Raw genomic sequence first — 26,605 nt, 5'->3', positions numbered from 1 at the left:
CATTCTGGCAGTGTCAATAGTAAATAAGGGAAGCTTACAAGATGTCGGCTGTTCGGTAGACGAAACAGTGTTCCTTGCCTCATAAATCTAAAAATAGTGTCAGTGTTATCTTCAAACTGGCGAGAATCTTTTCTTAATGATGATGAGCTCAATTATCCCCTCCTTCCGGTCAATTTGCTAACGCGTAGCTTATATTTTAAGCGTAGGATTGCACTGTGTTGCGTGCCGATTACATATCCGGCACTAGGCCTGCCTGATCACAAACTAGGATTAAGGCCTCCCCGATGACACAGTGGTAGCGTCGTCGCCGTGTAATCAAGGGGTCCCGGGTTCGATACCCGGTGGAGACACATAGTGGTTCGGATCCCACTTTAAACTGCAAATCCAGTCCCGATTAGCCTTCCTGTTGACTTAAAACACCAAATCAACCAACATACTAGGATTGTAACGACGAGATATACGGGACTAGACGGAGAACAAGTAGATTGCATTTTGCAGACTAACGAGGCTCTGGCGTTTTGACTCAGCCAGTATAATCCTATGTGGGGCTCGTTTTGGTCCTCCAAAACGATTGTGATTGTCCCTTCATCGATCCTCATCGTCACGATCAGCCAAAAGTGGAAGAAATGCGACGTTAAATAAACTAAATCAATAAGAGTAGGGATGGCCAAATCCAGATGGATAATGTTCTATCCGGGTTTCAAATATTTCGATATCGGATATTCTGATATCCGGATTATTCAGATATCCGAATTCTCTGGATTATCACGATATCCGGAATGTCCCGATATCCGGACATTTTTACCTTTTATCCGTTTTACGGAATGTCCACATTCTTTTATTTGTATCCGGATTATCCGTTCCATCTGAAATGGATATCGAATAATTTCTAATCCGAATATCCGTATTCCTGGTTTTGTGGCCGTCCCAAGACCTAGATCAAGAGCCTCTTCTATTTCGAGTCTTAGGAACCGTAAAATGTACAATATTCTACTGTGAACATTTAAGAATCCGCCTGTTACTTTACGAAAAGTGGAGGAAACTTTTTTTTTCCGTACGCGCAGGCGCATTCATGTCGTCACACCGCTGTGCTGTGGCTAGAACGAAAAAGAAACATGGCGTCGGTACACAGAGGAAAATGTCCCATTTGGAATAACCTAAAAATAATTTCCAGACAGTTCTTTAAATTGGCGAGAAACTAATTGATCCCTAGATCGATTTAGTAATCTGCAAAAAAAAAAAAAAAAAGTAAAAATTGAACGGTTCCGGAGTAAAATTTCCTAACCCACAAAAGTATGAAACTGACAAAAACGCAGGTGAAAGTTCGTCCATTGCATTGCGGTTTATGGGTTACTCACATGTTCACGTGTGTTTCTGGCTGTGAGCGGCTGCTGAAGGAACGTCATTCACTATTATACAGCAACTTTAGTGTGTGCAGCAACTGAATCCAATGTTGACTCAATTTTCAACGGAATGTGGGTTATCATATCAAGTTTTACTCTCAAGCCGCTCAATTAGTAAATTTAGTAAAGTCTTTCCAAATTTTTTCTTTGTGGTTACCAAAAAACTTAACCAAACTTTTTTTTGTTTGATTCAAATGAAGCAGTTTTTTCTGTGTTAAGCACCTGGAATATTGTAAAGACAGACACTCATACCATTGCGATATGAGGAAAATTTTGAAATATAAATTCCATTTATGTACAGTCGCCGACATTAAAATGGGACATTTACATCGTGAAATACTGGTTTCCCTGTAATGCGCTATGCGTGTTGCCTACCTCTACGCCGATGAGCCAACTTGAATAGCAACTTTTCAATAGAAAGTTCTGCTATCGCCATAGAGTTAAGCAACACACACGACACATTGCAGGGATGTCTACATTTCAGGATATAGGTGTCCCATTTTTATTGCCGGTAACTGTACATTATAAATACTATATTTTTAGGAACTATGAAGCCTGGGCATTCCAGCGTTACGTGTGTGACATCTTACACATAAAATTTAAGGTTCTAGACAAGATTTTGGTTTAAAATAATCATAATGAAGTGATTTCATAGAATTATGAAGCACTTTATGGTGTCGGCTAATAAAGGAAGAAAACTCGAGTGTGATCGCATAGGCTGAATGCATGAAAAGCATTAACACATGTGCGTTACGTGTGTGAAACTTTTAAAAAAAATTGTCTGTGAAACATTTACGCTGCAGATGCTAGTAACTCTTATTGGTGAAATGTGCAAATTATTCACAAAAATCTAAACTTTAATGCAATTAAAAACAATAATATTCATATTAATTCATTTTGAGTTTAGCATGGAGTAGGACCACTTTTCACCAGGGTTCCCTGGTTCGAATCCAGGCCTGGGCATGAGTTTTCTTTGTGTTCCTGTATCAATCAATTTCATCATTCATCCTCGTCGTCGCGATTAGCCAAAAGTGGCAGAATAGCGACTCGAACAAAAATACAAATACAAAATAATGATACAAGAATTGATTGGCGGCGAGAGTAGATGGTCCCTTGACGCAGGGACAGCTACAGTTATCAGGTACATTGGCACAAAGTTTGATAGCTGGCAACACTTATATTTCGAGATAACAACAGGTCAGACTTCCGATATCGCCTCACGTCACAGTTGCCACTAGTTCGGAGCAGGTTGAGTTGATCTGAGTGACAAGCGGGGTGCTCTGACTCGGTGTTTGTGTTCAGTGTAGTGGGATTGTTTTTCTGTGCTCAAAGTGGATTGGCAGTCACCGGAATGTGCAAATTGAGAGAGTGGTGAGTTGTTAACGATTTGTATACTTGTTGTTAAGTCGTAATTGCAAGTGGAAGCAGTTTGGAGCTGCATGTATTGTGTAACCGAGATATGATCCATGGGCACCAATCAGAACCCGTCGTGTTCGTTCATTGGTTAAAGAATCTAATAAACTCGCCAATGAGGATAAACTTGCCTGATAAGTCTTTCGGTACACCAAGTTTTATCTTTGTGCCTGAAGTAGTTTCGGTAACCAGGAGCTGTCGAAAGATCCGACTGTTGACAAGTAGTTAAATGAATTGTCCAATCACGAATATTTACTTTAGTTTGAGTTTGAAGTCCATTTTATGCACATATAGGCTAATTGGGACTGAACGTACAGTTTAAAGTGGAATCCGAACCACTATGTGCCTCCACATTGTGGTTCGGGTCAAGGGGACCCTGATCTTTTGATTACAAGGCCCCGGACCCTGTGGCCGAGTGTTAGCACATCGCGCTGCGAAGCCAAGGGTCCCGGGTTCGAATCCCGCTCGGGCTTGGTTGTTTGTGAATGTCGTTTCATCAATTTCATCACTCATCCCCATCTTCGCAAATTAGCCAAGAGGCACAAAAACGCGAAGTAAAATAAACTAAATCAATCAATTGATTACAAGGCAACGACGTTACCACTACACCATCGTGTAGGCTATTTACTTTAGTGTTCGGTCTTAGAATTCGAATAGGGTTTTTAATTTGCGCCTATGCATTTTTTAAGTCGCGACTTTTGGCGACTAGACAGCCATTCATTAATTCCTCATTCGACGCCTTTGTTCTTTTACCGTTCTTTTACCTGCGGTTCGTAACTAAGAGCCCGGGTTTTTTGGTAACTACGTAATATGTACATAAATATGTAAAAAAGTTTAAAATGGCCCACGTTCTATTTATTTTTATACAAGTTGTACTTTCTTTGCAGACACCGAATGAGTACGATTAAGTGACGATTAAAATATTTTATATTTAACAAATGTCCATTGAAATTTTATTCTTAGTTTTTATAAACCTCGAAAGAGGGGAATTTGAGTTTGTGTGACAAAGTGGTGGACTGTCTGCTAGGGGTTTGCAATAATCTGCAAATTATATTAATTTCATTCACTCCAATTTTCTCACTACCAAAGTGAAATATAATATTTATTTTCTTTTTAAATTGCGGTATAATTTGGCGACTAAGTTTTCAACTTTGGTGGCTCGGTTTAACACATTAGGAGGCAAATGACGACTAAGTGCGAAGGTCCACTTGTAACTTTTGGAGGTAACAGAGGTTAAAGAAAGTTATTGTTCGATCCTAGTTTTTATCACGTTAGGATCGTACTAGTATCTTTTGGTCTACCAAATTTTGTTTGTTGGTACTCGATAGGTATTGATTGGTTTAGCTTGTTTCTATGACCAATCGAAATGATGAGATTGGAGATTATAGGCTAAACGCAGGGCCATGAAAATAGGCGGCTGGGCAGAATTGCTCTGGTGCCATGGTAAAAGCAAAGCGAGAGCCGGACAGAATATCCTGGTTCCTGCGCACTGTGTGGCACCGTCAACAGGTCTGTGTTGCCTAGTTCGAGCGTCAGACCTCTCTCCGGAGCACTTTCGAGTCCCACTCAAGACAGAGCTCGTGGTCGTGTGAATTGAAAGTTCCTTACAGGCCCCAGAAATCGAGTCCCATATCTACACGTCGGACTGCTCTTAAACCTCCGAACACACGGGACTGTGCTTCGACGTGGCAACAGCGCGAACTTCTGCCACCCACCTAATTTGAAGGCCGTGCGTTTAGTGGTGTTTCGATCCACTAAATTCGTCGGGTAGTTGGAGTGGTTTCTGTAATGTCAATTATTGGGAAACGAATGCTCTACACCGCTTGGACCTACTTTGAGATGCTGATACTGGGTGAGTCTGTTAAAAGAGGCCCCGTGGAAAATGTGCTCCTTGCATGTAGGCAACCCTGGTAAACCGAAGAGAAGAGCGGGGTAGGGAACACTACAGGATATCGGTGCCAAGCAGTTTAGACAACATGACATAGAGGGGGATTGAAACGAAAGTGTCCAGTAGTGACCTTGAGGCAGGCGGCGTGCAGGTCAGTTGAGTGCAGTTGAGCTGCGAGGAAAGTTGCGAGTGTGGTTCGGTGGGTCAGCATGGTGTTAACGGTGCAGCAGCGTATCTTTGTTGTCGAGACTTATGCACGCCTCGGTTCTTGGAAACAGTGTGCAAATTTGTTTACGACGGAGTTCGTTGTGAATGGAGTTCCAGCGAAGACCCCAACCAAATCAGCAATGCAAAAACTGATTGCAAAATGGCGGGAAACCGGATCCGTGCTGAATAGGCCAAAAGTGCGTCCAAAGACTGTCCGCACTGATTCAAAGGTGGGCGACGCAGCGCAGCTAATGATACGCAGTCGACGAAAATCATCTCGGCGTTTGGCACAACAGTTGCAGGTGTCCCACACGTGTCCATGGACGTTCCACTGCACGCCCCGAAACTCGGTGTCTGGTGTGCCGTATCGTCACGCCGCATCATCCCCGTGTTTTTCCACGAGACTATGAACTGGGCTCGTTACATCAGTAACATATTCAACGTGTTTGTTGGAACAACTGACTGAGGATGAGAGAAGGAACGCTTACTTTCAGCAGGATGGAGTCACGTCGCATACAGCATGTGCAAAGATCACGCGCATTGAGTCAGTGTTCCCGCCTGATCGCGTCATCAGCCGTGGCACGAACCAACCTTGGCCACCTCGTTCTCCAGATTTATCACCCTGTGATTTCTTCTTGTGGGGAGCTCTAAAGGGACAGGTGTATAGCAACAACCCTCACACATTCGAAAAACTCCAGAACAACATCATCACAGCTATCCAGGCCATTCCGCAGGATGTCCTCGCCCCTGCTTTTCAGAACATGTGGTATCGTCTGCACACGTGCTTCGAGGTCAACGGAGGACATATCCAGCACCTCCTCTAGGTATGTTGTTTTCACACTGTACTGTATTTACAGAAGAGATGTTTCATTAATTTATGATTATTTTAAGTTGTCTAAACTGCTTGGCACCGATATTCTGGACTACTCGTATTCTCTACCCCGCTCTTCTCTTCGGTGTATCAGGGTTGCCTACATGCAAGGAGCACATTTTCCACGGGGCCTCTTTTAACAGACTCCCCTATTTTTCCACTTCTCCAAAACCCATAACCTCATTGTCTAGGTGCATGACTGACTGATTCTGACTGTGGGATCTAACTTTCCTAATGCGCAGTGCTAACATGCTACCCAACCTAGTGTCCTGAGTTCATTTCTTGTAATTGAATTCTATGTAAGTGTGCTGTATTTGTGCATGTTGTTTGACATATTTCATCAGTTTAACATCCATTCTCATCGTCGAAATTAAACTTGAAAAGCAGGAAAAAGAATCTAAAATAAATATAAGATGAACACAAAATACCAAAGTAACTAAATGTCAGAACATCCGGGCTGTAATAGTGAAACATTGAAATATTTAGGCACGTCGAAGTACCTAAATATTTTAGTATTTAGATACTTCGTTATGACTAAATGTTTTGGAGGCACTTAGTGGTTTGGATCCCACTTTAAACTATAGATCCAGTCCCAATTACTCTTACTGTGCATAAAGTGGACTTATAACATCAACTCAATCAATGTCTAAATGTTTGTGTTTAGGCACTTCTGAAATTGCGTATTTCCGCATTTAGATATATCGAAGTAACTACACATACACAAGTATCGAAGTATAGAAATATTCAAAGTATCAACCTACTTATCGAAATCAGATATTGACTATCGACATGTCTAAGTAAATGTCTGTGTACTCAGTTATGGAACACCAAAATATTAATAATCCTCTCTAACATGAGAACCGAAAATTCGAAAGATGTAGATATCAGTGTGTGGGAAAAAATCAAAACAGCTTTGTGTGTGTTGTTTTTCAACGAGAAATTTACTTTTCCTAGAGCTTGCTTCTTTACCACTGTCTTTTCCTACAAAAACAAGGAGGGGAGTGCAGTGTTTATCTTGTTTCATTATGCAGGCAATAATTACTTTGTTCTATGTTATTGTTTTCTTGCGAGATTGAGAATATCGTTGGTATTTTGTTAGGACTAACGTGCTGTAAATCTGCATAAAGTCTGATTTTGCTTTAGAATTTTTTTGGTGGAATGATACGTTTATATTGACAATTCAGTATGTGCTCGCGCTCATTGTCAACATATTATTTTCCAGTTCCATTATGTGGCACGCCTGTAACCTTGAGCAGAGCGTTGTTGATGTAGAATGCATATTTTAACATGTAAGAAAATAGAACATAACAGTATTCTAAAGTCTGGTATCCACTCGTTGCAAACCAGCGTATCGTATCCCCGTTCCGTAAAAAATGAAGTCAAAAAGCTCTGGCAACTGGAACATGAAACCAACGTGGGCGATTTGCGTTTTTTGTTTTTGAATAAAACGTAATTAATGAAAATATAATCGGTTCCTGCCACTTACTGCGTTGTACTCATCGTCATTTGAGACCAGACTGTGAAAAAAAAGAACGGACCACCGTATCTCGCTCCCGTATCAATCATGCTACAGGGTGGATGATACGGAACGCAGTGATGATACGCGATAAATCGGGGTCCGTATCGTATCAATGATTGATAACGGAACGGGGATACGATACGCTGGTTTGCAACAAGTGGATACCTGGCTTTAGGTTGTGAGCTCAGTAGTCGAAGCTAAAGTGGTTCACATATTTCAATAGAGCTGGCAACAGCATGCACGAAAATACAACACTTTGGTCATGAGTAAATAATACAAGATCAGCATCATTAGGGCAAGGCATTTGATGATTAGGGCACTTTTTATACGGGCTGACTAAAGTTTCGATCCATTTCTGTGAAAACGGCTGATTTCTTCTTTTTCTTGTTTATGTGAAAGATTCTGACTACTGAAGAGATAATAGCTGTGGTGTGTGGTACTCCATTGGAAACAAAGAAAAAAAAACAAAGTCAATGTGTGGTTGTAGATCATAAAGTCCAAGGTATACAGCCCGTTTTTCTTCGCAAGATGCGCAGTACCAGGCAATGCGTATCTCAATATGCTGCAATTGTTCCTACAACCACAATTGGAGCAGGATGGCACCTTGGAAGCCGTGGTTTTCCAACAGGATGGAGCTCCACCTCACTTCGCAAAGACTGATCGTGTGTACTTCTTGGATGTTACGTTTCCTCGTAGGTGGATTGGTAGGGAAACACAATGCAAATGCGCAACACGATCTCCCGATCTCGATCCTCTTGACCTTTTTGCATGGGGCTACATCGTCACAGTTGTACAGGGAGAAGATCACCTCTCTTCAACACCTACGTCAACGTATCCAGCACGCTGTGCTAAACATGACACCGGCAATGGTCTCAAAGGTGTTTGGTGAAACGGTGCGTCGTTGGGATTCACTTGTAGACATGCAGGGTGCTCATGTGGAAGTACGTTGAGGTGACACTTCCATGGATTTGCTTCTGTACACCACTTATCATGTTCGATATTTTTTCTTTCAATGTTGATTATGTGTTACCATGTACTCGGGAGATCATTCAATACATGCCTCTTTTTCTAATATATATATATACTATAATCACACCCTGTATATAAGAGTTGAAAGCCTGATTGATTATGTAAAAATGTGTATCATGAAATAAATGTTAAATGAAGGAAACTTGTTAGGACCTCCTTTTGTATTTTTAGTAATTTTTTAGGGATAGGTAGGTAATTTTTTCGCAATTTTTAGGTAATTTTGAGCATTTTTAATAGTTTTCTGGAAGGAATGGCATTATTCGTTCATTTTGGTATTTTATTGTTGAACATATCGGCTTGTTAATGCTTGTCCACACATAAGCAAAACAACATTTCCAGGAAACAATATCTTCTTTTTTTTTTCTTTCTAAAGAGCTGTGAAATGATATAGCCTAAATCTTGAAGTCGCGTTGCCAATCATCATCACCCCTCTAAGTCTTTCCTCTCCTTATCCCGTATCTTGGAATTTATTGGTTGGTCCACTTTGCTATTTGCACGTTACCACACTGAACACCTAAGCAAGAAGCTGCTGTATACGATTCAATTTCTTCAAAACAAATAACGATGAAGACCGATCGCCCTTTTGCATTTGTCAACGTGGATACCACTTGAGTATCTCCATAGCAACTGACTGTTATGCCCATCCTATTACATGATGCAATGGGTTCACTTTCATTGAGGATGTTAGAGATAACTATTTTCTCTTAGGGATTGAATGTTACAATGCAATATTGTGCACTGCTTAACATCGTATAAGTTGCACTGTGCAAACAGACAGGAGTGATAAAGATATAAGTGAGAAAGGAGAAAGATGAATCATGCGTAGCTTTAACACAGACATGCATGGAATGCATTCGGTCTATTCTGTAATCGATAAGATCATCCGGTCGTTTATTTTGCGAATTATCTGTTATCATACGTGTTTCGTGCTTGTCCTTTTTAAAATTACTCTTATCGAATGCATTAATACAACCACAGTAAAGTGAAATCTTATGGGCAATGCCACCTTAAAGTGGCCAATTACAGAGCCCACCAAACGGCATTGCGGTGCTGTTGAAGATCACTATTAACTATTAAAGAAAGGTGAGGTGTCATCTGGAAGATATGGGCAGGCACTTCATGTTACCATTCTGAAAAATGGGCCTGCTAGGTCACCGACGCCCTGGAAAATGTGCAGGGGGCTCCCAGATGGCGAAGTGGTAACGTCGTTGCCTTGCAATGAAGGGATCCACAGGTTTGATACCCGGTGGAGGCACATAGTGGTTCCGATTCCACTTTAAACTGTAGGCACAGTTCCGATTAGCCTTTCTGTGCAGATGTGGACTTAAAACACTCTTTCTCTCAAACTTCTGAAAAATAGCCACCCCATGACCGCAGACGTCTGAAAAATGGGCTCTAGACCCTGTAGACGTCTGGGAATGGGATCTAGACCCTGCGGACGTCTGGGAAATGGGCACTCGAGGCCGCGGACGTCTGGGAAATGTTCACTCGGGCCAGCAAACGTCTGGGAAATGTTCACTCGGGCCAGCAAACGTCTGGGAAATGTTCACTCGGGCCAGCAAACGTCTGGGAAATGGGCACTCGGGCCAGCAAACGTCTTGGAAATGGGCACTCGGGCCAGCGGACGTCTGGGAAATTAGGCACTCGGGCCAGCGGACGTCTGGGAAATTAGGCACTCGGGCCAGCGGACGTCTGGGAAATGGGCACTCGGGCCAGCGGACGTCTGGGAAATGGGCACTCGGGGCCGCGGACGTCTGGGAAATGGGCACTCGGGGCCGCGGACGTCTGGGAAATGGGCACGCGGGGCCGCGGACCTCTGGGAAATGGACACTCGGATCCGCGGACCTCTGCGAAATGGACACTCGGGCCAGCGGACCTCTGCGAAATGGACACTCGGGCCAGCGGACCTCTGCGAAATGGACACTCGGGCCAGCGGACCTCTGCGAAATGGACACTCGGGCCAGCGGACCTCTGCGAAATGGACACTCGGGCCAGCGGACCTCTGCGAAATGGACACTCGGGCCAGCGGACCTCTGCGAAATGGACACTCGGGCCAGCGGACCTCTGCGAAATGGACACTCGGGCCAGCGGACCTCTGCGAAATGGGCACTCGGGCCAGCGGACCTCTGCGAAATGGGCACTCGGGCCAGCGGACGTCTGCGAAATGGGCACTCGGGCCAGCGGACGTCTGCGAAATGGGCACTCGGGCCAGCGGACGTCTGCGAAATGGGCACTCGGGCCAGCGGACGTCTGCGAAATGGGCACTCGGGCCAGCGGACGTCTGCGAAATGGGCACTCGGGCCAGCGGACGTCTGCGAAATGGGAACTCGGGGTCGCGGACGTCTGCGAAATGGGAACTCGGGGTCGCGGACGTCTGCGAAATGGGCAGTCGGGCCAGCGGACGTCTGGGAAATGGACACTCGGGCCAGCGGACGTCTGGGAAATGGGCACTCGGGCCAGCGGACGTCTGCGAAATGGGAACTCGGGGTCGCGGACGTCTGCGAAATGGGCACTCGGGCCAGCGGACGTCTGGGAAATGGACAGTCGGGCCAGCGGACGTCTGGGAAATGGGCAGTCGGGCCAGCGGACGTCTGGGAAATGGTACCTGACGACGCAGACGTCCAGAGTACTTCCAGATCTTGTCCCTTTTCTCCAGTATAAATTTTGAAATGCATAATGGAAAAAAATCGAAATTGTTAATCGCTTTATTTTTATGACAATGGTTGACGTCTGTTGTTCTTTCCATTTTTGAAAAATCATTCGTCTACCTCGTGGTACTTGTACTTCATGTATATTTTTCGCTTTTATAGCGCTCGTACATACGTGATTATCTCGCGGCCTTGACTGCGTTATCAGTTCACGAAAAGTCGCTTTCGTCCCTCGTTAGATAATTATCAGTTGTTGATAATACTAGATACCGGCCGCAGATTTGTTTCATAAAGTTACGTATTATCAAGTAGGGGAAGAATTGGAAGTCTAGTTATATTTGAGATCCTTAATTATGAAATACGAGGGGTGACTGAAAAGTTCTCGGCCTACCCATGATGCATTTATCGTAGCTGAATGTTACTTTAGCTAATCATAATATATGCCTTTGCAAAGCCCCATACCAAATTTCATAGTACTATCTTTTTTTTGTTTTTCAGATTTTGATGTTTGTAGTGAAGACGGTGAGCATTTTCTGAAAAAAGGATAAAGTGACCATTCGTGCGGTTATACAATACCTCCTGAAAAAAGGCATGAGTGGACAGGACATCCACAAGGACATGATGGAAACATTGGGGGAGGATGCCCCATCGTATTCTACTGTGAAAAAGTGGGTGGCGGACTTCAAGAGGGGAAGTACCTCTGTCCAAGATGCACCTCGCAGTAGAAGGCCGGCAACGGCTTGTACTGAAGAAAACATCACAGCAATACAGGATCTTGTTATGGCAGACCGGCGAGTGACAGAACGTTACATCGCAGAGAAAGTGGGGATGTCCCAGGAACGTGTTGGACACATACTAACAGTTGTGCTGGACATGCACAAGGTGTCATGTCGATGGGTCCCGAAAATGTTGAGTGCTGAGAACAAACGTCAGTGACACCTCTTGTCTGCAGCAAACTTGACCCTCCTTCAGGCTGATGCCGAGACATTTCTCCAGCGTTTTGTAACCATGGACGAAGCATGGGTCCACCACTTTCAGCCAGAGTCCAAGGTGCAATTAAAACAGTGGAAACACCCCTCCTCCCCCACCCCAAAAAGTTCAAGTCAGTGAAATCAGCTGGCAAGGTGATGGTCTCTGTTTTTTGGGATGCGAGGGGTGTCATCCTGGCTGAGTATCTAAAAAAAGGTGAAACGGTGAACGGTGCGTATTATGCTGCTCAACTGAAGCGTTTGAGGGAGGCCATGAAGGTGAAACGTCGCGAAATGTTGAAGAAGCGCCTCCTTTTCCACCAAGACAATGCACCCCGCACACGTCCACCATTGCAATGTCCGCCATCGAGTCCTGCGGCTTCGAACTGCTTCGACACCCTCCCTATTCGCCAGACTTGCCTCCCTCCGACTTTCATCTGTTCCCTAAACTCAAGCAACACCTCGGTGGAATCCATTTTCCATCAGATGATGACGTCATGGATGCGGTGGAGGACTTTTTTTGCAGTGCAGGATGAAACGTTCTACAAGGAAGGTATCATGGGCCTGCAGCACCGGTGGCAAAAGTGTGTGGCGCTGAAAGGTACTATGTTGAAAAATAGCCATGAACGATTGAACTCCTGGCAACCCTTCATGGGTAGGCCGAGAACTTTTCAGTCACCCCTCGTATACTGGAAAACTCTATATGTTGTGTGTGTATCGTAGCTTTCTGCCTCTCGGTAAGTGCGACGATAAAGATGAATGGTAACTGGTCGAGTGACGTACACCCAACGACGAATTAGGCGAATTGCCCATCACCATTTTCATTCCGTCTGTTTGCCACACTGTAATTGTCATTAATTGAAATAAAAACGTCCGTAAGGAGAGGACGATATCTGGTTCGCATCAACAAAATTCCGTACCTTAACCCTTCACTACCATGGCAGAAATAAGTCACACTAGTTCCGTAGTAGGGTCTTTTCAGACTCCAAATATTATTTTGCAAAAAATACTCAATAATTGCATATTCAATATACCATAGAATAAAAAAGTAACAAATTTTAAGTATTTTTCAGTTTTGCTTTTGTTCTTTTTATAAAGAAGCCGCTTTCGTCAAATACTAAACTGTTTTTCGTAGCTGTTTTTACACAAAGCTAAACACATTTTCACTGTTCAGCTTTTCACTTCAGAGGCAAAAATGTGAAAATAAATATCAGGGTTTTGAATTTCTACATGACTTTCATTGCTCTGCGCGGTTATAGCAGACCTTGCAGACTCTTTGAATGTACTTGGATCAAGATGTATTGTGTTTTATGTCTTTGATCCGTACACAGGTGTACCACCGCCGTCATTTTTGAGGTTCATGTGACCACCTCTTGATGTTATGGGTATTTAGAGGCCATCCTTGAGATGACTGAATGTACAATCGATTCTTTGGTTCAAGCAAGCAGTAACAAATTATAATCACTATAACCATATACGAAAACAAAACTAAGGGAATAAGTAGAATGTGAATTAAACTGGAAACTGTCGCACAAAAAAGGTTACGCATATACCATGGTGGGGTCATTACGGACCCCAGGCAGCTGGTGCAAGGACATGAATCGTCAAACGTAAACATCATAACGGCATTGGCAACCCACAATGATTTGATTTGATTTATTTTACTTCGCTTTTGCGCCACTTTTGGGTAATTTGCGAAGATGCGGATGAGTGATGATATGATGAATAGACACTCAACAAACATCCATGCCGAGGCTAGGATTGGAACCCGGGAACCCTGACATCGTAGCGCGATGTGCTAACCACTCCGCCACGGGGTCCGGCTTAACCCACAATGAGAATACAGTAAACAACATTAGCTCTCTGACAAGATATTTTGTAACTACCATTATGTGGAACACGAGAAGACATTACCACGATAGTTCAGGGTTAAAGAAACATAGGATTCAGAGTAAAAGAGAAGAAAATAGTGATGAACAATTTGCGTATTATCGTCTTTGCCGACACAACCCACAAACTGTACCAAACAGCAAAAGTTATTCGAACAAGGCGTGCATAACATAGCAACGAGATACCTTAATTTCCATGCAAGGGATGTGATTGCTGCTCCTTCCTTCCTTCCTATCACATCATCAGTAGAAATTCCCCAAGGCGATACTGACGTACTTGCGACTCCACACAATTATTACATATTCTTATCGTAAGAGAGAACGCAAATTGCATCTCAATGACGTATGTTGGGAATATGTAAGTAATGTCAACGTAGCGCAAGAAATATGGTGATTAATTTTTTATTCACCGTCTTAGTTGGGGAAACATCTACACTTCAGCTCCTCGCATTGTGAACTTTTCTTTATTTCATCTCATAATATTCAGAAGGCCTTTAGTAGTCAGAAAAACACATGTTTTGTTCATAGAAAGCAACAAGAAATTTATTCAAAGTACTTGCCCTCGCGAGCTACACATTTTGCGCACCTCTCGGGCAATCTGTGGATACCACGCCAAAAAAAGTCCCTCTCTTTCGAGGCAAACCACTCATCAAGCCATTTTCGGATGTCTGCATACGAATCGAAGTGCTGCTCAGCGAGGGCGTGGCCCATAGACGAAAACAGATGGTAGTCTGAAGGGGCCAGGTCTGGTGAATAGGAGGGATGGGGTAGCACCTACCACTTGCGTGTCTCCAAGTAGTTTTGGACCAGTCTTGACGTGAGCGATGGGGCGTTGTCGTGGAGAAAAATCAGCTTGTCATGTCTTTGTTGATAATCCAGCCTTTTGTCACACAGAGCACGGTGCAATTTGATCAGTTGTTGGTGGTAGCGGTGGGCAGTGACAGTTTCACCAGGTTTCAACAGCTCAAAGTAGACGATACCCTGTTGATCCCACCAAACACACAGTCGTCTTCCGGCCGAAGCGATTTGGTCTCGAGGAAGATGTTGATGGTTGGCTGGGATCAACCCACGATTTCTTGCGTTTAGGATTCTCGAAATATATCCACTTTTCATCGCCAGTCACAATCCGATGCAGGAAAGACTTTCTTTTTTGTCTGGCAAGCAAGATTTCGCATGTGTTTTGGCGTCTCTCCAGCTGCCGATCGGTCAACTCATGCGGCACCCATTTTCCGATCTTTTGAACCTTTCCCATGGCACGTAGACGCATGGAAATGTCTGCTTGAGTAACACCCAATGGCTCGGCAAGCATCTTTTGCGTTTGAGTATCGTCCTCGTCCAAAAGAGCCTGCCTGATGGTCCTCAACCTTCCTGGGCCGATTTTCACGCATCTTGTCGCTCAGGTCAAAATTGCCGTCTTTGAACCGACGAAACCAATCCCTACACGTTGTTTCCGATACAGCAGTGTCACCATAGGCCTCCACAAGCTTTCGATGCGATTCGGCAGCCGATTTCTTCAAATGGAAGCAGGGCTTCCCGCATATGCTCTTTTTCTGGCACAAAACTAGACATGCATACCATAGTGAGGGTACGTTACACTGTCTGTTGTTGTCTGCACGTGCTGACGATGTGCACTGATTCGTGTTGGCAGATGTCCAACTCATACAAACACCATGGTAGCTCCATACGCTCACTAACGCCATCTATGAGCAAACAGCAGATTTAAGCTTATACACCTGGTACACTCAAAATCGAATGAAACGTCCCCCCTTACGGTTATGCAACCCGGAATTTAATATCATCTAGTTTCGCCAGGAATAGCAGCTCGCGAGAAGCGTAGTGTTTCCAACTCTTGAATCTAGCCACAGATTCACGCAACCGGGTGGAGATCTTGCTTTCCTCTTGATTTGATTTTAACGGACAAGAAGTTTATTTTGAGAATGTCTCTGGTAATAATAACAAGTGTTATTAACATTTATGCTTGAGTTTTTTTTATTATTCTTTTACCACTTCCGAACGAATATGTGAAGATTTTTTTTTTTCATTTTGCAATAACGCTTTCGGCATTTTTCCTTCAGTTATTCTTTTTGTTTTTAAATTTTTGGCGACATCTGATTTGGAAAAAGTTCCACGAAGTTTGTTTTAAGTGTAAATGCATCTGGACATACAGTGTAGAGTGGGAATCGAACAACAAATATGAGCTTCCGTCGTGAATCGAACCAGCGCTCCTTTCATTATGTTTTCTTTCCACGTTTATTAAAATTTGCTTCCTTCAGCCTACTTCCGATTGTCGTATATTTCAATTCGTATTCCCGTTTTTTTTCATTTGCATTGTTCGAGCCGTGATAACTTTCTCTCTTTATCTGGTTATTCGAATACTTTTATACTTAATTTTTTTTTCCTTTTCTCGATTTTCCCTTCGCACTCATTACAGATTTCGGTAACGCGCTTTTCCATATTTTCAGTAATTTAATTCTTTGACTATTTTTAATTTGCCCTTAGTCCGAATCAAGAAAATATGTTAGGAAATGTTTCCCGTGTAAATCTTATTGTATGGTGGTGTAAAATTGATGCCAGCTTTTTCTTGCGATAAGGGTTTTGAAAGTGCAAGGGTCTCATTTATTAACCATGGTGGGAAGTGGGGGGGGGGGGCGGAGGGGTGCCAGAAACCTTCCAGTCGGAATATTCCTGAAACGAGAAGTATAGATCGACCACAACGAAAAAAATCCTTGGGACGAAAAGTACCCGCGCAGATCTCCCTTCTTCCCTTCAGCTCGGGCCATAAGGAAGCATGGTCCACTTTCCCCCGCCCCTCCTCGCGGGAGTACGGTGCACAGGAGTCGTGGGTCTGCGCAGGTTGTTTTGCTTGTGGTTCCACTCTTCCATCAGCAGGTGGGTGCTGAGATGGCTATGCTATCTGCGAGTGAGGGGGAGGGGGTGACGAGCAACACTGCCACAGCGAGTCGCTGTAAATGATTTCATTGTCTGTGCTGGGTGAAACCGGTTCTTGGTGCTCCTACACTTTTCCGATACATTTCTGCCAGCCTTTCTAGCGAAGCGAGGTCATATGTTCCAGATTCGAACTCTGGTCAGGCATGAATGTATCACTGAGTTTGTCCCGTCACAATTTTATAAATTGATAATTCATCCGTATTATCGCGATTAACTCAAGAGGCAGAAGAGTGATGTAAAATAACCGAAATAGAAATTGATGCATTTGTGTCTGGTGCTAGTGTAACGACGAAGTTAACTCTTTATAAATGATGAAATAGGTAGCCCTTGCAATAAAAAAAACACACACACAAAAAAAAATCCGACTTATCGCTGATCTCTTACTACATTTGGAATACAGCCAAGAGCGATGTAAAGCAATGCAATTACATTGTGAATGTTTCACATCCTATAGTCTTTCTTTTTCTCGTAGCGGGGGCGGGGGTTTATTCATTACAAATATCTAGGAATGGATTTAGCAGCAATCCGTGATATACTTAAATATCATAACATGCTGCGTAGCCAGGGTTCTTGGGTCCTAGCCTCTGATAATGAGTTTTTCTTTTTCGTTGTTTCTTCAATCTTCATCAATTTCCCTGAAGCATCATTCATCCTCTGTCGCCATTGGCTATATGTAAAAGTTGACATAAAATTAGTAAATTTTGAAAAGAAAACACAAGGATCTGCTTTTCTCATAGCTCGCCAAACATGCACATTTCTGTATTTTATGCTTTCAGCGCTATCATTATTCTTGGCAGGCAATGGAATTGAAGCAACTCTCACAACTAACGTAAACTACATATCACTCAGGCATGACAATTCTCGCGGGCAAAGTGGATTTTTTTGGCTCATGGTAGCGCAATAACTATCTTCTGGCCTAGATTTAAATCCGTACTTTTTATTCCAGTTGAGTGATTGACTCACAATTTTGCCATTGAAGGTTTGGGTTGCATTTGGGTTATACGTATTGTGTTTTTGGTGCGCTAGGAAAAAGCAATCCAAAAGGTTCGCATTGAACAGAAAATTGTGTGCTTTTCCTCTCTCTCTCTCTCTCTCTTCCAACTCCGTCCCTCTCTCTCACCCCAAGTCCCCACTATTTAGGTAAACTGTTGTTAGAAACATATTTTCCGAAGAATATCCACATTGAAAATAATATTCCCCAATTGTTTTGATAGGGCATTTCTATTGCTCCGAACGAATTATCTCCGTAAGAGGACTAGGGCCTCCCCTATGGCGCAATCGTAGAGTCGTCACATTTCAAGCAAGGGATCCCGGGTTCGATACCCGGTGGAGGAACATAGTGGTTCGGAACCCACTATAAACTGTAGGTCCAGTCCCAATTAGCCTTTCTGTGCACTAGTGGACTTAAAAAACAACAATTCAATTCAATTCAATTGAATCATCTTATCAATATTTTTAAATCTGCATGCACCTGCTTAATTCAATAGATTACACATTTATATTCATTGCGGGCAGAAATGTGCGAGAAAACAATGCATTTTTTTAATGGAATGCATGAGTCAATAATAATGTATATTTTACGGTATATACTCTTTTATATTGCATTGATTCAATAGTATCCTTATTTCCTAAAGCAAGCGTGAGTTTCTTTGCACACACCACACAGGCCCTGCTTGACGTAAATCTCAGATGCAGTAACTTCACGGTTGCCTTTGCCACCACGCTTTGGCTTTAATTCGAGCCTCGGTAGGTGCTTCGTTCGAGATCCTGCAGCAGTTTTACTCGTATCTATGCCTTGAGCATGTCACTTGCAACGGAACCAATAAAATGAAACTTTCTGCACCAGAATGGGCGTGAAACTCTACATGCACCAATGATAAGCTGTTTTCAAGAGGCATGTGCCACGTGCAGCATGTCCCTTCGGTCCGAATGTTCCTTTACGATATCATTTCATCATGCCTTACACTTCGGAATTTCCAAGAGAGGAGATAGTCCGCATGTTCTTGTGCGGGGGATCTGCTTTCAAGAGTAGATTGGCCAGCGAAGTCTTCCAATCGAAAACATTTGGGCGTTGATGGTGAGAGAGTGGGAACCTAGACAACTGAGAACAACGGAAGCTCTACTGACTCACGTGTTTGATGTTTCGGAGAGTTTAAGGAGAAGACCAAACATCTGCTCGTGGAATCCTTGCCTCGTCGACTAGATGATGTGCTTGAATCCAACGGCGGGTGAACACAGTATTGAAACTCCGCACTGTTTAACCTCTTAACTGGGTAATTTCCTCGTCGAAAGCCCAATCTGCCCTGGGGATTTTTGTTGATAAATTGATGAATTTCGTAAACCAATATTTGAGTTAATATTTCTGTGCTCCATGGCATACCATTTAGGTATTGTTTATTCTTTTATTGGTCCTTCTTGTACTTTTTACAATATGCGAGATTTACAACTACAATATATCTCGGATTTCCTCAGCAGGAAAAACACGCCGTCGCTTCCGATTTGCCTGAGCCATTATTGCATACGCGATAGAACTGAACGTCGGGCTGTGTTCGTTGCTTCCCGCTAACTCTAACGGTTACAACAGTCTGGAAGTCAGAGCCATCTGGTGAAACAAAGAAGAAAGTAATTGTACGAAGTATCTCGTCATACACAACAGATATCAGCAGTAAGAACATGAGAACGTAGTATCTCGTCATGCCCATTATAAATCAGTAGAGCCAGAACGGAGTATTACGTCATACCCAGTTAAGAGGTTAACCGATGTTCTTTGCTACATCCCAGAACAAAACTAATAATTACACACATCTCCATATGCAACTTATCTTTCCAATTCTTTCTTATTGATACCTTGGTGTTCTTGCTTACTTTTTCGCACACCTGAACCATTATATTATATTCTATAATATTAATATTCACATTATTGACAGATTTGATTCACATGAAATTCAAATGCGCAGCACACATGCACCCATTCCTAACACTTAACTGTTAGTTACATTACACCTATCACGTTGCCACAGTTTTAAATCAGGGGTGTCCAGGGGGAGGGGCATTATGGCGCAGACTGTGATGGAAATTTGACTGAGTAAACAGGGCACAAGTTGAATTACGTCATCAATTAGCCATTGCTGTTATACAAATAGTCATTTGTAGATTGTCAGGGGAATTGTTACGGGTAATAAGTAATATTGGTGGGGGGGGGGGGCGATATCCAACTCTTACATATTAGGCCTTAGATTGATAGGGAAATTATGGTGGGCGATTAATGAAGTTAGTGAGATTTTAAGGTAGCGGGATTGATAATTATTTGGGGGCAGGGAATCCCAAGTCTTGTGTATTACTATTACGTCTTAGATTGCTTTTTTGGAGGGAGCAATATCAGCAGGAAGTCTAAAATTGGCATGGAAATTTTGTTGGGAAGATTGAGTATTAAATTTGAGGTGGAGGGGAGGGGAATGAAGTTTTGATAAAATGGTATGTCTTAGATTGTGAAGGGATTTCTGACGATTAAGAAATTGACAAAGATCCGGGCGGGACTCGAACCCGGAACATTCGGTGTCTGGATCGTTAGTCCACCACTAACCGCGCTTGGCCGCAGAGCCGGTTCTCTTTGGTGGCCAAGCGCGTTAAGTGGTCCACTTCCGATACCACGAAATTTCCGGGTTTGAGCCACAGCTTCAGTATTGGTATCATGGCATCAATTTAATCTAATCGTCACTCATCCTCATTAGCCGAAAGTGGCAGAAGAGCGACTTAAAATAACAAAAGGTACAAAAACAACTTTAACACTCTAGTAATTTCTGATCTATAGATGCGTATTAGCTTTGATTGTTGACTCTTGAATGATAAGCTTACGATTATTATTGTTAATATAAATTGCCATCCATCAACAGAAGGACGGACCAATCGATCATTTAATTCATGTCGTTTTTTTGGTATTTGTTGTCCCTTCGGATCAGCTTCGAAACCTAAGGAAATTATTAGATGTTTGTCTGAAGTTAGTGACAATGGTTCTTTAAATTCCTGTAGGTCTTTCAGCCGACGCGGGAACCACCTTTATGGCAGTGATCCTCTGTTGCCGCGTTTACCTACGAAGGAACTCGTGGTCAATCAACCAATTAGACCTACCGCTTGGGCAAGAAACGATAACTTCACAAAGCCCTCTTCTCGGAAGTAGCCAGCAGGGAAACAGGATTTTGTCACAATAACCCTTTTGCTCTGTGAATGAACACCGGTTCTAACAACGTTTCTACTTAATTGGATATTATCCATTGTTTTTCCTTTTGATTGAACATATATTCTATCTATATATTTCGAGACATTTCAAGAGATCACCTCTTCTCTCATCTTCAGGCGAACAATTTTTGCTATGTCTGTAGTGTGATTGGAACTGTGACAGTCCATGATTTTGCTCCAAATCCGGTCCGCTAAGCAACCAGTCTTAGATGCCCATTCGAAATCGACAACTATAGAGCAAAATATGTTTGAAGTTAAGATCTTATTGAATGAAACATAGCTCGACTCACCCTCACATTTGCATTTTTTTAGATAACTTGCATGCACTTCGTATAGAAGACTGAAAATTCACACTATTTGGAAGACTGAAAATTCACACTATTTGGCATGGCAAATAGACCTTATTCCAGCTTCGCTGAAAGTTCGATGTATGTAATAATTGTCAGTCATGACGTTCAACGCCCTCTGCGCGTGTGTTGTGATGGGTTACCGTGTTTTAATTCCATTTCATGCTCAGAAAGACTACCCGAAGTGGGACCTACAGTTGAAAGTGAGATCCGAACCACTAGGCAGTTGTGTCTCCACCAGGAATCGAACCTGGGACTCCGTGATTATAGGGGTTTAACGAGTTCATGGCTTTACAGTTTCGTGAATTGAAGGAAGCCAAGGTGAGAGAAACGTGAAGAAATGTCTTCTACACGGAACTAACTATGTGTGTGTATGTATGTATGTAAAACTTTCTAGCACATCCATTTTCCTACCTTCATTTTATCATCATTACGTTGAATTTTGCACCAGTGATTTTTCACTACGTTCTAGGTCACGTCACTTTGAGTCGTAAAGTATTGTCTGTAATTTTAGCCTCTCACCCAAGAATTTTTAAGGTGGGAGAAGGGAGGTGGGACTCAACTTCTGGAAAAAATAGTGCGAGTTCAATTGAGAATACGAAAATGGAGCGGAATGATTATATTGCTAAAATATCTTCAGGAAAGTAAAGCCTAAAATTGAATTCTGCCTCTGAGTGAGTCCATGATATTGTTTGTTTGAAGGTAATATATTAAACATGACTATCAGCATAACCGAACGCATATAATGAGATGATTTATTAGTGTTACCAGGCTAAAGGTGTGGAGTGCGGCCTGTTGCCTCCTTCATTACGGAATTCCACATGTAAAAATTGATCCGCTCTTATTGCGAGTAACCATTATAGGCTTAGACCAAATTCTGGCGTTTATATTTCAATTCACTTCCTCAAAAAATCCTTTCTCGATTGACTAGATTTTAAGCGGAGCGTCATTCAGTTGTCTGTCAGTGTTCTTTTTTGCAGAAGCAACAGCAGGTCGCTCGCACCCACAGTGCCCCGCCCACTCGACGAGACGCGTTGTCTGTGCAGTGCAGAACAGTGACAGTGTTGCCTCTCTATTCGATCTTTGTATTCTCCTTTGCCTGCCACTACACACACATTTCAGACAATTCTTCCCATACAACAAATGGAAAAGCAATCAGGCAACTGTTAAATGGCTCTTTTCTAGATTTTGTATTAACACTTTCCACGGTCAAGATATGTTAACTTGGTTCTGTTTCGTATTCCCACAATTTGGCTTCGTGCAGCAGGGGTTTATATTGCAAGCTTTAAAAAAAAACGTAGGCAGGTATTTTAACATTTTAATTTTCATCAGTTGCATGATTGTATGAAAGAATATGGTGGAAAAATACACTACTTAAGACAATATCACTAATAATAATTGGCCGCGTCTGTGCCCGAGCGTGGCAAGCCGTCGGCTTTTGATCTCGCTGCCGAAATTCCCGGGTTGGAGTCCCGGCCTGGGTATGATTGTTTATGAGTGTTCCTTCATGCATTTTATCATACACTAATCCTCATCGTTGCGATTAGCCAAAAGTAAAGTAAAAAAAGAAAGATAATACTAGTAATAATAATAATATGAATCTAGCCCCCATGGTTTCTTTATGACTGTCCTCTTATCAATTTCATCGAGTCATCATTCATCCTCATTGTTGCGATTAGCCAATAAATGGTAGAGAAGCTGCGAAAAATAAGATGTAAAATAATAACAGAATTTTCTCCGCAGAAGGAAAAATAAATGCTCCAGAACACATGCAATACAGGAAAAGAGTGTCCTGTAATCTGAGTCTGTAAACCAAATGTAACTCACGAATGAAGAAGTTTACGTGAAGGTTTCGTCTTCTACGAAGCAATACAGGCTTGGATGGCGCAATGGTATCGTCGTCGCCTTGTAATCAAGGAGTCCCGGTGGAGGCACAAAGGGGTTCGGATCCCACTTTAAACTGTAGGTCCAGTCCCGATTAGTCATACTGTGTATTGTGGACTTAAAACACCAAATCAACAACCAACCTACCAATACAGGGTTGGAAACACTACAGTTATAGGTTTGGAAACACTGCTCTTCTCGGGAACTACTCTACCAGGCGAAACTAGATGATATAAAATTACGGGTTGCATAACCGTAAGGGAGGGCGTTTCTTTCGAATTTGTGTGTACATATACAGTTGCGACAGCTGCTATTATGCGAGAATAACATTTATTAGTTTTTTTTTTATATATATAGTTTCAGTACAACTAAAGAATGTGGAATATTTAGTAATTGTACCTTAAGACACAAGCATAGTGTTACTTTCGATTGATTGATTTTTTATTTACTTCAATCGCGACGATGAGGATGAATCGTGATTAGATGGAGTTGTCACAACGAAACGCGCATGTCCACCCCACCTCTCTGTGGTGAGACCGCAAGAACTCGAACTATGATCTCGCCAACCGAACCGACCCATATAGGTTTGCGTACGTACCGCTGGTGTAGGTGCTGAGTTCTTAGCGTTAGAAAAGGGCAACACTTTCCACGTCACACTTTCATACCACGTCATGTCTTACGTCAAACTAAAGCCTTAGTTACTCGATAACCGAGTAATGTTTCTCCATTACATCTGACGGCAATTTGTATTATTATTATTATTCATCCTGACCTCACGTGAATGACAGCAGGATCAAATGTTCGATACCATTCGAAGTTGTTTAGTATCCTGTCAATGTCTCCGTCACATGATTGTACACGTCAGTCATCCAACATTTTAGTACATGGTATTTATAACATCTTACACCATATATTACATGATTTGTAGAGTTTGGCATTGTCTTTTCAAAACAATAAAACTCAGTAACAAAAAGTTTGATGTACTACCAAAATATTCATTATGCTATCATATTCCCAATTTATTGCATTAAAAATATTTTAATTATGTCATGCATACCGTAGATGATCTGGTAATACTTGAAATATTAGTATTTCTATCTGTCATTTGATATGCTGTGTCCTCCCTGTTACAGGACTAAATCCTAGGCCATTCAACTCCTATAATAGTCGTTGTCTAGATTTCTAAAATGACTGAAAACCTCATTTTGTGGGTTTCAATTATTTTTAGGATTTTGTTTCTTTTTTAATTACTTAACAAGGATTTAACCCTGGAAAAAGTATATAAGTATATTTATTTTGTATTGTCCAGACCTTCACAACACTCCGTTGGTGATTTTTTTTTAAAAAAAATCTTCAAATACGCAGGAACTTCTGTCATTCAACTTGTTTACAGTTTTTTTTAAGAACACGTAAGCTAGTTTGTCCGGTAAAATCTGGAAAGCTGAATCCGAAATAAGCTCCAGGTTCTACGCTTGCTGCTGTAGGTCATACGTCAACTTTTTCAATCTGTTGCCGTGTTCTGTAGATTTTCGGCTTTACATTTTTGTTTCTCCATTTTGTTTCTCCATAGAATAGGTGGCATAGATGGGGGCGGGGGACTCGCGTACCCCCTTGTATTTGGATCGGCACTCGTAATTTTCATTTTAATAATAACAATAGCACAAACAAATAATGAATATGCACGAAAACATATGTTGTGATACATAAATGTAGAAAGTACATCCAGCCCCTATTAACCTGTCTAATATAACTATCACTTTAAAATTACTATTGAAAAACCGTGTGCTGCGACTTGCAGCCCGATCTGGAAACCACCTGAAAAGATGGCCATTCGTTCGGTTTTCCAGTGCGATAGCAGAAAATAGTTTCGAAGACAGCGGTGGTTGATTGATTTGCTTTATTTTACTTCGCCTCTTGTACCTCTTTTAGGACCTCCCCGATGGCGCAGTGGTAGCGTCGTCGCTTTGTAATCAAGGGGTCCCGGATGCGATACCTGGAGGAGGCAGAAGTGGTCGGAACCCACTTTAAACTGTGGGTCCAGTCACGATTAGCCTTACTGTGCATAAAGTTGACGTAAAAGCACAAATCAAAATCAAATCTTGTACCTCTTTTGGCTAATTTTGCGAAGATGGGGATGAGGGATCGATATGATGAAATTCATGAATGGATACTCACAAACATCCATGTCCAGGCCATGATTCGAATCCGATACCCCTGTCTTCGTAACGCGATGTGCTAACCACTCCGCCACGGGGGTCGGCAAGAGACGGCGGTGGTGAGGGATCAGATCTAACCCGGGAGCTCGTAGCTTCTCACTTCCAAATTTGGATGATGACGGACGGGTCCCACGGTCAATTTAGTATGCTCATGCATCTTCATTAATAAATATATTGAAGTGGAAATATTCTGATTAGACTTTTTCGGTGCCCGAGTTGGAACATCCCAATGAAAATCAGCCCTTAGCAATTTAATGATATTGACCAGATAAGAGGTTCCGTTACATCCATTCATTGTCAACTAATTTAAACCAAATTTTATATTTGTCAACAATCCTAGATATCTAATCGAACTAATGCTCTCTATGGTTATGCTATAATTTATTTATGAATTAAATTTCAAGAGTATATACTGATTAACGTACACAGTCTAAAAAATAAGAATAGTTTCAAGTAAAATTATTGGAATCGGGACATCGACTTAAAAAACTTTGAGAACTACTACCCTAGAGGCAGTCGCCTATGCCGTACAGCCTTTGCGTTTGGGAAAAAGATAAAGGCAATAAAAAATAAACACTATCTTGGGCATTACACCGTCCCATTGAGATACATAGACAAGAGTAAAATACAAATAAATTGAAGGCTACCGACGCACACATTCTAGCATTAGCACTTGGAAGCAACAGTTCTTTGCAATGAACGGAACACCCTATATTATAATATTGGATTTTCACAGACTCTTGAGACGTTGCCAGTAATTATACTTATGAAGTGCCCTTATCTTACACCTGAGGAAGACAAAGTACAACATGTAGTCCCGAGAACCTTTGCACTTGAATATTTTCAGTCTCTCTAGACTTTAACCTTGTCTCGGATAACAACAAGATACGCATGTTGGGTTTCCTTGTGCCAGAGGAAAGAATTATAATATGTGTAAAATTTGACACATTGTTTCCTTATTGTAAGTGTAACAATAAGCACATTGGAACGAAAGAACACGTGCACGTAAGAGTACAGCCAGTGTACTAGTACACTGTGATTCATTAAGTGCGTCACACCATTGGTGTCTATAAAATGTCTCGAATAAGATAGTCGATTATCGATAAATACTAGCCGAACTTACAGCTTTAGATTGTAA

General features: G+C 42.2%; 1 protein-coding gene across 5 annotated transcripts in view; it reads left to right on the top strand.

The window, feature by feature from the left end:
- The window catches only part of LOC146000352 (uncharacterized), a 322,131-nt gene that overhangs the window by 108,303 nt on the left and 187,223 nt on the right, over nucleotides 1-26,605 (top strand). The window contains exon 1 of one of the 5 annotated variants that reach the window (XM_083137898.1): nucleotides 2,652-2,774. The exons of the other annotated variants lie outside the window; for them this stretch is intronic. Coding sequence (XP_082994024.1) covers nucleotides 2,755-2,774 — 20 coding nt within the window. The 5' untranslated portion in view covers nucleotides 2,652-2,754. Of the gene's footprint in view, nucleotides 1-2,651; nucleotides 2,775-26,605 lie in introns of those variants that run through there. 5 annotated transcript variants of the gene reach the window in all.

This window comes from Lepisma saccharinum, chromosome 16, assembly GCF_977018435.1.
Source record: "Lepisma saccharinum chromosome 16, izLepSacc3.1, whole genome shotgun sequence".
Lineage (NCBI taxonomy): Eukaryota > Metazoa > Arthropoda > Insecta > Zygentoma > Lepismatidae > Lepisma > Lepisma saccharinum.
The sequence above is the reverse complement of the archived record's forward strand: the minus strand, read 5'-3'. Positions and strand labels throughout refer to the sequence as shown.